The following is a 12,387-nucleotide window of genomic DNA, read 5'->3' as shown; positions in this document are numbered from 1 at the left end:
TGTAGTGTTTGTCTGATTTGGGGGTAAAAATCAAGCCAGCAACAGCATGCCTGGGCTAAAATAATGAGAAATGAAACATTAAAAAAACACAAGAAAATCATACTGGCAATGCCAGTACTTGTGCAGGACTTAATACACTGTTACTGCGTGATTTGATCCCTTGTTCATTTAGTCTAATGGACAGGGACACATACACAACTGTCTTGGAAGATAAGGTAAATTACATATGTGATCCTAGCACAGCCTGTTACAGTCTGATTTTTGATAATTTGATAATTTTTGATGTGTGTGTATACTGTTGAAGAGCTTATGACTAGCCATCTGACCTCTATCTGACAGAAATAAAGGTACAGACTGTACTCAGATCATGTTCTAAAGCTGTTATCATGAACCATGGTGTGTGTTTGAATCTTCAGTCTTGCACAGAAGAGACAAAGAAGAACAGTAGACTTTGTAAGAAAGAGGCCAATGTTTTTATTTTAAAAAGGAAAATTTACCAAGAAATACAGGCTTAGGGCACTTTAGGTACATGAAAAATAGTTTCTACATCCAGGAATCATCAAAAAAGTTTTTATTCCTTCTGTGTTCTTTCCTGGGTCCCACAGCGACGACATTCTTCTGTTTAAGCTGGAACCTTCACCACCTGACTTACTTCACTGTGATGTTAATGATGCTGATATCCTCATAGGGTTTATCAGTTTTGGGGTTGACTTTAACATTAGAGATTCTCTGAACAACTTCCATTCCTTTAGTCACCCGTCCAAACACGCTGTGTTTGTTGTCTAGCCAAGGCTGTTTGAAGATACAGCAGAAGACAGAAAAAGCAGATTAAAATAGAAAGCAGCATGTAGGTTAGATACCAAATGAGTGACCTAGAGTAAGTGAGAATGAGTATATATTGAACACTACTGATTTTACACTTCTGTAAGTAACTGTAAAACAGCTGTTAGAACAAGCAACTGTTAGCAGTGCAGCTAATCATACTGACTTATCTTTTAAATTACCTTCCCAAACTGCTACAGACATCAAGTTCTAGTAATGAGCAACATTTTATTGTTTAAATTCATTTCACTGAAATGCACATTTACTTCATGGTAGTTTCACAACTGAATTTAAGTGCTAGACTAGAATACTACCTAATTTAAAGTCATACAAAATGCCTAATTAGCAACTGGAATATAGACAATGACGTGATTTAATGACCTTCAAAATTAAGGTAGACGGGTACTTCCTAAGAAGGCACATGACTGAGGAACAAAATTTCACTCAGTGCTGTGTTAAGGTATTAATTTTGCACATTAGACTGCCCAATTTATTTATGTATTGCTGTGTAGTTGTATACACATCAAAATATTAGCAGGGACATTTTCTAATTTGCTTACTGGCTTTACTGTATAGGAGTCAGCAGCTTTAAGCAGTCGTGCTGGTACTAATCCAAACACCTTAGAATGATCTTAACAATAGGTAGATTTATGTTAAGTTTAAGCAGGACATGAAAATATCCTACTAATACAAAACTGGTTTTACTAAGAATTAGATTAGGTTCTTGCTCCAGTTAAAGTTCACAGGTCTGAACACAACGATCACAGCACTTTCCTGTTTCTTAGATAACTGTTTTGGTGAAGTCTACGCACAGTTCATCTTTGTGTGCAGTGTTGAGTTGCAAAGTAACCAGATAAGTTACTGCATTTTTACTGTGCAGTTACCATCTCACACCTTAACTTCAAACTTTTAATACTACTTACGGTTGGCACTACTGTTATAAAAAACTGGGATCCGTTAGTATTTGGTCCTGCATTAGCCATGCTGAGTGTGTACGGTCTGTCATGTCGTAAAGTTGAATGAAATTCATCTTCAAATTCTCCTCCCCAGATACTTTCACCTCCCATTCCTGTACCTGTGGGGTCACCAGTCTGAATCATGAAACCCTGCACAGAAGTTAGATGTTACTACATCATCGCATGGAATAAATAAGCAAAAATACGTTATGCTACGGTTTTGTTGTTTTATTATTTATTTTCCCCAAGCTTGCATCATCTCTTTCAACAAAAATCCATTGCTAAAATGAAATGGAAAGGAATGAAGGTAATTAATTTCTTTCATTGCAAAAAAAAAAAAAAAAAGAAAGACTACACAAACAAGATTACTTCCTGCTAGTGAAGGATATAACAGGTCTGTGCCTTCTGCAAAGAATTAGGCTCAATTCACTCGCTTCTCATGCAGTAAGAATCTTTACAAGAGATAACATTCTGACATGAAAGAAAATCATAATTCACGCAGGACTGCTGAACTGATATTTTTCTCAATTTTCAGATGTTTTCCACCTTTTCAGTTGCAGGACAACTATTAAAAAAACTGTATGTAAAGGCCTTCAGGATCTCAGTATTTTTCAGACCTATCGGGGAAGAGTGATGCTGTTCCAGAAATCCTTTGTGCAAAAGCAGCTGTAAGGGCTGGTCATAAAATTACATCACATAAAACACCATCAACAACAACAAATCGTACAGGTTACCTTGATAATACGGTGAAATATGTGTCCATTGTAGTAGCCATTTCTGCTGTGTACACAGAAGTTTTCCACAGTTTTGGGACACCTGAAATCACATAATAGAAAACACAGGCTACCTGAATATTTGTTTTGTGGCAAGGCCATAAAGATTTTGGGTGAGACTCAGATCCTGTTGTGCTGAGCACTGTTACAGCATACTGTAACAAGGCTTTCATGAAATAAGGTTAAAGCAACCTCCCACTTCCTCAAACCCAGAGCTGGAAACTGAGCTTGGGAGTGTGAAGCTGCACCTTTACATGTGAATTCAGCCGTGGGGTCAAGAATCTGTTTTCTCAAAGTCAAGACCACGTGTTCCTTCTCCAGATTTCTATCTATATACTATAGTTATACAAAGACAATGCAGGAATATAAGCTCCAAATGCAGAAAGTATTTATTCTGTAATTCTCTTAAGGTTTCCAGTGCTGTGTATTAGAAGCAGAACCTGAAACTAAACTGTGTTAGTTTTACAAGGCGATTCTGCAGTCAGCACAGAGCTTGTCTGACAAATGCTGTTGAGAACTATGCTGCACAAAAAAACACCAAATACATACTCAACGGGAAAAAGCTTAATATGTATATCTCCCATGCTTGTGTGGATAATGGCGCTGTCTGAAACTCTCTTGGGACCTTCTGCCTGGGTGGCTGCCATGACCTCTTCTTTAGAAGGTTTCTCATTGAAGACATCTCTGTCTGAGTCTGCACTCTTTGTATCTTCTGGTTCACGTTTAGTAAACTGAAGAACAAAAGAGAAGAAGGTGACAGTTTGTATTCTGTATTTTGTTTTTCCTTATCTTTGGTTTCCCCAAAAAGTGAAACTAAATTGTCCTGTCCCATTACTGTATTAATGCAAAACGAGCAAAACCAGCACATTCAACTCAAAGCAGGAAAAACATCAGAAATTATATTTTTAAAGCGCTTCTTAAAAAAAACAAGAAATACAATAAATATTAGCGTCCACAAGAAGACAAAGAAGTACAATTGTGTATCAAATGACAATGATTAGTTTTCTGCATGCATTCACTCGCCATATGAATGGTCATGTGCTACCCAGAATGAGCATTATTTCCGTACTGAATATGAATTTTCTCCCTTGTCAAACTATTCACAGTAGTATATTCTATTATATATATTCTATTATATACTATATACTAACCACACAAAGGTTTAGAAAGCAAACTACTTTGCTGCAACTGAAAACATCAAATTCAAGCACAAGTAGTAACAGACGGACCTGTAACCCCTGCTGTGATCACACCCCAGATCAGCTACTACCCCATCCAGAACTGCAAGGCTGACACATCACTTCTCTTCTAAAACCTAAATCTGCAAAGAAGATGAATCCTGTCTGCGTTACCCGTAATCCACCTGACGCTACTCTGAACTTAGTTGTGTCTATTAACTACTTTATACATTCAGTTGTTTCTTTGTAAGCATAGTATCTTGTTAGGTTTTTTCTAAGCGTTCTTATTTTCTTAAACTGGACTGACTCTAATTCAGACAGCTAAAACATCAAAGTTTCTTTAACTGCTTGAGCAATTGTGAAAACAAAGTTAGACTACAACACTGTTTCTGATAAATTTTTAGGCAGTTCAAGCTAAAAATTTTAGCACGTGGTTTCAGTTTAAAAAGACACTGCTAGAAATGCTGCATTTGCAAACATTCAAGACAAAAGGCACTGGAAAGGCTTAAGCAGAAAATTAACAAATAACAGAGAAAATTCTAATAAAAAAATAGAGTTACTGAAATGGACATCGTGCGCACCATGTAAAACCTGTTCTTTTTGAAAGCTGTGCAGATTACTGTTGGATCTGCCTGGACATTTTGGAGAACAGGGTTTTCAGATGCCTTCATTTCTATGGTGATTGCAGCACGATGCTTCTTTGCAACTCCTTGGAATAAAGCCAGCTGCATCACCCTGATGTTCTCTTGTTTTCCCAAGATACGAATGCACCTGAAGTATAAGACAAACAAGTGTAAAAGCTGTTAGCTGCTCAGTCAGAGAATATCTCCTTTCTGACTGCAAGAAACTCAAGGCAAAACTCCAAAGCCTCCCCAAAACAGTTTAATAACTGTATTTATAATCCTTCTCTATTCAAACTCGCTCCATAATCTACTAGCCAGCCTCCCTACTCCATAGAGAACAAACTGCATGATCCATGTTCACTTTATCACACTGTTAACTAGAGGTTAATTGATTACCCATTTTTACTATGAATATGCCTCACATATTTTCTCATTTTACTAAGCTTTGAATTGCAAAAATCCTTTAATAAGGAAGGGACTATTTTTAATCAGCAGTCTGACTGAAGGCTCTCAAATAGCAGAAAGATTAGTGGTAACCAGACACGACAAGTTTTAAATGTGAGTGATTAAGCATGAAATTCTAAAGAAATTAATCTCCTCACATCTCGCTAACACTTACCTGTTAGTCTCTACATTTATGACTTTAATGCCCAACATTGTTCCATAGAGAACGAAGTGTCCAGTTTCATCAAAGATTATATTAATTAATCTTACTGCATCCACCTTCTCCAGCTCACGCTCAACTGCCATGCGCCGGCCAAACTCCATGTCTGGTAGTTGCTGTCTCATCTGCTGAAGCTCAGTAAACATCTACAAGGAAAAAAAAAATAATCACTATTACACTTACGCCCTGATCCAGACAAACACCAGCCCACATGCTTACAGAATACAGAGTCCAAGCAAGAACCCAGCCCAGCTCAAACTTATCTGAAGAATTAAACACAATAATAACAATTACTGTAAATTGTAAAAGTATAAAAGAATATTACAATAGGTAATATTCTTCTAATGACCTAATTGGCATGTTGTACTGTGCTGAAGCAAAGAAAAACAAGTATGCAGCTGTCTTAACAAAGTTTTAAAAATATTACAATTTTTTAAATTACTATGGTTATTACTTATTATTATTTTTTCTCATTGCTCCCTAATAAAAAGAAATCTAGCAATATGGAGGCAGATGGAAACTAACAACTCAGTTTCACTAAACAGCTCTAACGTGCATCAGTAATAATTAATTTTGGGGTGAAGCAGCACAAGAGCCAAGGAAGAGAACAGAGAAAACCTTTCCTGAGCAATAAAGCTCAGACTTAGAAACAGATAATCATGTGGGTGCATGTGATGATCACTAAAGTCAAAGACACAGAGACTCAAAGAAGAGAACCAAGACCAAACTCACACTCAGAGATTCATCAAAGACTCTCATGAGCTTTCCTGTCAAAAATCGGAAAATCCTGACTTTTCTGTCAGACCCAAGAGTGGCCATTTTCTTGCCATCAGGTGAAAAACTTATACTGGATGGGTAAGCTTTGCATTTAGCAAATTCATACAGATCAGTATCTGTTTTATATTCCCAGTTCACATTCTTGGGAAATTTATATTCGTGAGGAGTACCAGTCCAATACTCGATCATTCCAGATTTGTCAGAGGACACAACTACTTTGTAGACAGGATTCAGCCGTATCTGAGTAAGAGAAGATGTATGGAGTTTATCAAACACATGGAGGGGCTGGTTATTTCCTCGTCCATCATAAATGAATATTTTTCCTGTGGTCTTCTCAGATGTTGCAACAGAAGATATGGCATCTCCTGGGCAATATACCCATTCACACTGGCCAGGGGTGTAGCTGCAACAAGAAGGGGGAAAAAAAAAAAAGAAGAAAAAAAAGAACAAGACTGGTTTTATTCAGATAAGAATCAAGTCACAAATTCAAGAAGGAATATCAAGCAAATCTTTAACTTTATTTACACATCTTGCTAACACCTGTCTTGCCAACATTTAGCTGTGTTATCAAGTTTTTTTCCAAACAACACAAGTTTTTTCTAAACAACAGATAATTATGCCAATTTCTGTTACTTCCATATTACCTCATAGAGATGCTGTTAAAGAAAGAAGAAGGTGGGTTTAAAAGAAGTAAAATGATGGAAAACCAACTAAATAGCACTGGGTAGCATTAAAGATTATTACTCAACTTCTGTGACTCAGTAGCACTTTTCTTTCAGCTCTAAGTGGTAAACGCTTCAGTGCAAACGAAGATACCTGCACCTTTGGCATATACTTACTGAAGGTATAGCAAGGTTTACAGAAAACAAAAGTTAGTTATCCAAATATAAATAAAACTATGACCATCACGCTAAACTTATATGTAACTGCTCTGAATATACGAGGGCTGCCGTGAAAGTAATGCCAGTTTAATTATGTTGGCCTGTGATGCCAGAGGAGGATGGTGATGGTCTGTAAGCAAAGATGCTGAGAACTAGAACTTCAAAACTAAATGTTGGACAATGAAGAAATGATATTCTCCATAGGAAACTCATTACTGTGTGTTCTATCTCTTATCCAACTAACAGACACTAAAGGCCTAACAGATGCCAGATACTAATCTTCTAAAATGAAAAAAAAAAAAAAATTAAAAATCTGTGAGCAATAATGAATATGAAGGCTGATAGTTGTGCCATGTTATACACACTTTATGCAGAAATAGCTCCCTTTCTCCCCATGATTAAGGTAAGCACACAGCATTAGAATCTGCAGGCAGCTACACTGTACACATTAGTTAAAAATGAAAGGATCTCAAGAGCTTCAGACAAAGCTAATCAACTACACAGCGTACTGGCATGCTCCCGTCAAAGAAGACAAACAAGTTAATGCAAGCTGAAATGATGATACAGCACTTACGAATTCTAAATTAACCATTACAAGCTTGAGCAAATGCCCATTAATAATTTCTTAGGTCAATAAGCTGCCCAATAAGCATTGACACTGCAGATAATGAAATGGACATTAAGTGAGAAAGCGTATTCACAACACTGCTTCCATTACAGCTGTATATGTTCCTCTTCCTCATTAAAGAGACCACTTCAGGTTTAACACAACTGTCCCTGGACAAATATATAGGGGAGTTTGATTACTGGTGCTAAGAAAACTATTCAGAGATATGGCAGGAGATACAGTATAGACAAACACTAACAGCATTGTTCACAGTATCCCTAGTGCAAAATGGATTTAAATTCTACCTTAGCTTCCCCTGAATTCTCACAGAGAAAAAGAACACCTTCTACAATAACACTGAGTAAAGGTCTTTTTAATATTAAGTTCACTTTATTTCATTATGTAGTTTTACTGATGTTGCAGTGACACACAGGGCTGCTAAGCCCAAAACACCAGCAAAAATAAAAGACTTAACACTAACTGGAATTTTTCCGCATCAGACAGCCAAGAGGTAATCAATTCCTATAGGCTAAGTGCACTATCGGGAGGATATTACTAACGCTATATCCGTAAAGCAGCTAACATAAGCATTTATAAGGGCACTCTAAAAGGTATCTAGATATCACTTTTAACAGCTTTCAAAGCAGTGGAAGTCTTGGTGTTAACTTCAATTACAAGAACAATGTCAATAACGAGCATTTTTGAGTTTATACTTAACTCAGTTTCAAAATTACCTACTAAATACTAGACTACATGGAATAAATGGTCTCTAGTATCACAAGGCTTGTGGGAATATCAGTACCATTCTTGGCAGAGCATTCATTAATCCTTCTACTTTCCGACCACAGTCCAAAATAAAAACCACAGGATTTGATTTCCTCTGTTGCTGATACAATTCCAATAATCTCCAGTCCTATCTCTTCCAAGTTCTCTACCTATCTACACCATAACAAAAGCAAGATTAAAGAAAACAATGCCCTTTTTAATATTAGAAGAAAAGTGTTAGCCTTAAAACAATGAATAATGGCAAATAATATATACAGACCATATTTCTTTACTATTGGAAATGTTAGTTGGTTATAATTTCTAACATTCAGTGCCAAACAAATGGGAAAAAAAAGAAAGAAAAAAGAAGATGCCTAGCTAAATTACTTAAGGAACAGCATATCCTTCTGCCTAACATCTGACAACAGAAAAGGGTGTAGTCATACTGCGTTCACATGAAGGATGTACGCAGTCAAACTTTTCTACTGTCAGCCAAGTATTTTGCTTAATGCAACGTACTCATCTTCATCTAATCAGAAGAAAAAAAAAATCGAGTCAAACACATTATTCACTTACCTCTTACACAAAATAAGCCCTCGTCACAATCTCAAATAAGCATTTTCAAGAACTGAGCAACTTACCCAAGTTTCAGCATGTTGATCATATCAAAGTTGACTACATCAAACACCTTCATTGCTTTGTCATCTCCAACTGAGCAGAATAATGCCCCTTCTGAACTAACAGCAATACTCTCAATAACACCTATCAAAACATTTAACATAGTATTAAGACAAGGAAAGGTGTATCTATCATTTCAGTACTCCACGGGAAAAGCAAACAGGAAAAAAGCACCAAATACTAAACACATATAGACACCCAAAGCTGTTTCAGCTATTTCTCTGCCCTGTCTTCAATTTAAAACTATGTGAGGATGTGAGGGTCCTTTTCATGTGTTTTTTGGTTGTTTTTTTTTTGCTGTTATTTTGTGGTATTTTTTAAAATGCTTTGTATCCTATAACTGCTTACTATCTGGGCAGAGAGGATGGGCCACTTACTATCTATGTAAGTGAAAGTTTATTCTAATAATGACTTTAATTTAAAATGTCAACTGGAAAAAAAAAAGAAAAGAAAAGAAAAAAAAGACTAAGGCAGTGTAGTAAAATAAAAGCACTTTTAGGCTTGCATTCTCAAGAGAGAAATAGCAGCAGAATGCTAATCATTGCAGTCCTGCTTTTAACATTCGTTAGGGATCAAAATGACTGCATCTGAGACTTCTCAATACTTGTTCTTCTTGTTTTTGCTCAGTAGGCTTCATTCTCACATTTTGTTTCTGTATATAATGAGAAGCTGATGCTTAAAATAAAAAACTCATCATAACATTATATGCTGATTATCAAATTGTTTATTTTCCATTAAGCAGACCATGATTTCCAATAGCAGTGAGTTCCTGAATGCTTTGTGTAGTATAAATGATAAGGAAGGAAGGTAACATGACCTCAAGTAATACCTTTTTGAACATCCCTGGATTCTCTCCATACTGTTCTTTCTCCTTCTTCTTCTTTTTTTTTTTTTTTTTTTTTTTTTTTTAATAGATTCTTTGTACCTGTCTTAGACATTGTCCCTAAAACCAGGGTACAAGGCAGTAAGTGATCTACACCAGGACTCACATTGCATATTTTGTTCCCACATTATTCCTCCTGCAGTTTGGGAGCAGACTGTAAAAGGACGAGTAGAATTAAGCATGATATAATTGAATCCCTGACTGCAGTAAATGGGTCCCGGTACCTCTCTCCTGTCAGATTATAGCTCCTCTTCAAACTAAGGCAGGGAGCAAAGGGGAGCTCTTTTATAAACAAAAACAAACCTCACCTAAGTGGCTACGGAAATGTTTAACAAACTCAATCCCTTCTTCTATTTTTTTCCAGAATTTTACATGCCCATCATGACTTGCTGTGATGATAAAATCTGTCCTGCAATTACAAAAGAACAAATACATAAATGTGCATACTAAGTACTTTCACAACACATCTGGATGACAATTAAGATGCTATAATTAGTGCTGTATTGAGAATAACATTTAAATAAACTACTGTAATGGTCTGCCTAAATGAATACTATCAATTTTCAGAAAGCAAACAAATATTTTAATGCACGCTGGATTAATCTACAAAAGGTCAACAGTCTAAAGAAATATATAATGCCATCCCTTTTGACCATGAAAGTTTTACTACTTCTTTAGCTCTGGTTTCACAGCAGATATTGTTCACTAATCAATAAATAAATAAATCTCTCTACATGTACATACACACATATTTAGATAGACAGATAGAAACACTCACATAGAAGAGAAGAAAGCTCTCTTCTCAGTCTGCACAGTTCCAGTGAATTCATTTGGTTGCAGATTTCATTTGATTGCAACCAGTATTTTATATTTCTGTATATGCTGAACACTGCAATAAGGGTTTTGAGAATCCCTTTTTGTCTGTTTAAGTAACTTCTATAGTGCTTTTCAGAAAGCGCTCTCCTTTGCACACAGTCTTGAAAAATAGAATACCCAAAGTTGGAAGGGTCCCATTAGAATCATCAGTACCAAATCCTGGCTCCACAGAGCACTACCCAAAAATCAAACCCTATGTCTAAGTTTCCAAACACTCCCTGAACTCCATCAGCTCAGAGACACGACCATTATTGAAATACCACCTCTAGACATAACAGATTTCAACTATTAGGCTTTTGCAGTGAAAATTTCCTAGTATCCAAGAGTACATATCTGATAGCAATAAATAGTAGGGAAAAACAAACAAAAAAAACAGACTTACTTAGTGCATGCCACATGTGTAATGACATCTCTGTGCATGTAACTGCGTTCATACATTGAAGCACATGGTAGATTTTCAAGATAGACATGTTCAAATTCAAGGACTGAACAAAATAAAAGGAAAATTAGAAATAATTAGAAATAATTTTTAAAATATTCATAAAAAACCTCCATAAAGCTTCTTTTTGCTGTTATTACCTTCAAATAGCTTATTGCTATTTTAGTAGAGTACAGTAGAGTAGAGAATAAAAGGGATTTCCACTGTGGCTCAGATTTCTTGATTCACGGTATATGGAAGACATTCAAAGCCTCTTTTTACCAATGCAGATTTTCCCTTTTAGAGCACCTACTACTCTGGCTTTCTGAATGTGTGGAAATAATTTCAATATTATTTTTAAGGCAGTGCCAGAAAATATAAGATGAACCACAACTCCTTTTCTTCCAAAAGGAAAATGTATCCTTGTTAAGAAATTCAGCTTAATAAGTGCTAGTATGAAACTATTTCACTGCTTAAACGGCCCATCTAAAATAATCTCATTTTCTGTACTTCTTGCCTGTTTCCAGACCCTCTTATTATCTGTGTAATTGTATTTGTTACTAAGCTGGCAAACTCTCCCGGAGACTCTTCAAGGGCATAAGGAGGAAAAAGAGAGGTGACAGAACAGCCAGCATGGCTGCATTAAGGACAAACCTGCCTGACATATTTGGTGGCTCTCTGCATGTGGGTTACAGCATTTCTGAATAAGGGAAGAGCAACTGGAGTTATAAACCTTGTCTGTACAACAAAGTACTTAACATCGCAGCACACAGCATCAATGCATCTAAAATGGACAGATTCTAATGGATAGACTGCCTGGTCAATAAGAAGTTCACTGGAAGTTGTGACCACTGGCTCAGTGTCCAGGTGCAGACTATTGATAAGTGGCATTCCTGCAGGAGCTGCTGTTGGGACTACTGCTCTCTAACACCTTTGTTGGTGACACGGGCAGTAGGACTGAGCACACCATAAGCAAACCAGTGACACCACGGTGAGCAGCACAGCTGACATCCTGCAGGGAAGGGACACCATACAATCCTCGAAAAGATTGAAAACTGCACCTATGTGAACCTAAGGAGGCTCAGCAAGTCCAAGAGCAAGCTGTATCTGTCGGGTCAGATCAATTGCAATCATAAACATGGGCTGGGTGAATGGGAGTAGCTCTGAGAGGGGCCTGCGGGTGCTGGCAGGGCCCCTCACCCCGCCCAGCTCCGCCGCTGCCGGCTGCCGTTACCTCTCCGCTTCTTCGTCTGTGCCGCCTCCCCCGGCAGCGGCCCGACCCAGCGCTCCCCATCCTCCTCCTCGTCGTCTTCCTCGTTCCCCGCCGCTCCGCTCACCTTCCTCTTGCGCTCGGGCTCTGAGGACGCCATGCTGCGCTACGTCACTATCCCGCGACGCCTCCCTGCCGCCGCAGCTCATCGGTCTCCCGCTCTCGCCGGGCACACAAAAGTGACGTAACAGGGTGCAGCCAATGAGCTCCTTACAG

General features: G+C 37.5%; 1 protein-coding gene across 2 annotated transcripts; it reads right to left on the bottom strand.

The window, feature by feature from the left end:
- Positions 1 to 450: 450 nt before the first annotated feature.
- On the bottom strand, positions 451 to 12,354 carry PPWD1 (peptidylprolyl isomerase domain and WD repeat containing 1). 2 transcript variants are annotated; one of them, XM_015848535.3, is made up of 11 exons: positions 12,239 to 12,354; positions 10,866 to 10,968; positions 9,916 to 10,016; positions 8,688 to 8,808; positions 5,749 to 6,196; positions 4,972 to 5,162; positions 4,311 to 4,500; positions 3,101 to 3,282; positions 2,513 to 2,594; positions 1,746 to 1,928; positions 451 to 792 (listed from the first exon to the last, which is right to left on the bottom strand). In XM_015848535.3, exons 1-11 carry the CDS (start codon positions 12,318 to 12,320, stop codon positions 649 to 651), a joined length of 1,827 nt encoding a protein of 608 aa, XP_015704021.1. In that variant the 5' UTR covers positions 12,321 to 12,354; the 3' UTR covers positions 451 to 648. The 2 variants fall into 2 exon arrangements, with proteins under 2 accessions (XP_015704021.1, XP_015704022.1); XM_015848536.3 differs by having other exon boundaries at positions 12,136 to 12,297.
- Positions 12,355 to 12,387: the final 33 nt, after the last annotated feature.

The sequence above is a fragment of the Coturnix japonica genome, chromosome Z (genome assembly GCF_054131305.1).
Source record: "Coturnix japonica strain WE chromosome Z, WE-NBRP24, whole genome shotgun sequence".
NCBI classification, from domain to species: Eukaryota; Metazoa; Chordata; class Aves; order Galliformes; family Phasianidae; genus Coturnix; species Coturnix japonica.
This window is presented reverse-complemented; position numbering and strand designations above follow the sequence as displayed.

Excerpts from the sequence above, each read along its gene's own strand:
- PPWD1 (XM_015848536.3), bottom strand. The coding sequence starts at position 12,271 with ATGGCGTCCTCAGAGCCCGAGCGCAAGAGGAAGGTGAGCGGAGCGGCG. Across the intron at positions 8,809-9,915 it reads ACATTTCCGTAGCCACTTAG|GTGTTATTGAGAGTATTGCT; the intron begins GTGAGGTTTGTT and ends ATGTTTTGATAG. Across the intron at positions 2,595-3,100 it reads ATTAAGCTTTTTCCCGTTGA|GTGTCCCAAAACTGTGGAAA; the intron begins GTATGTATTTGG and ends ATGTGATTTCAG.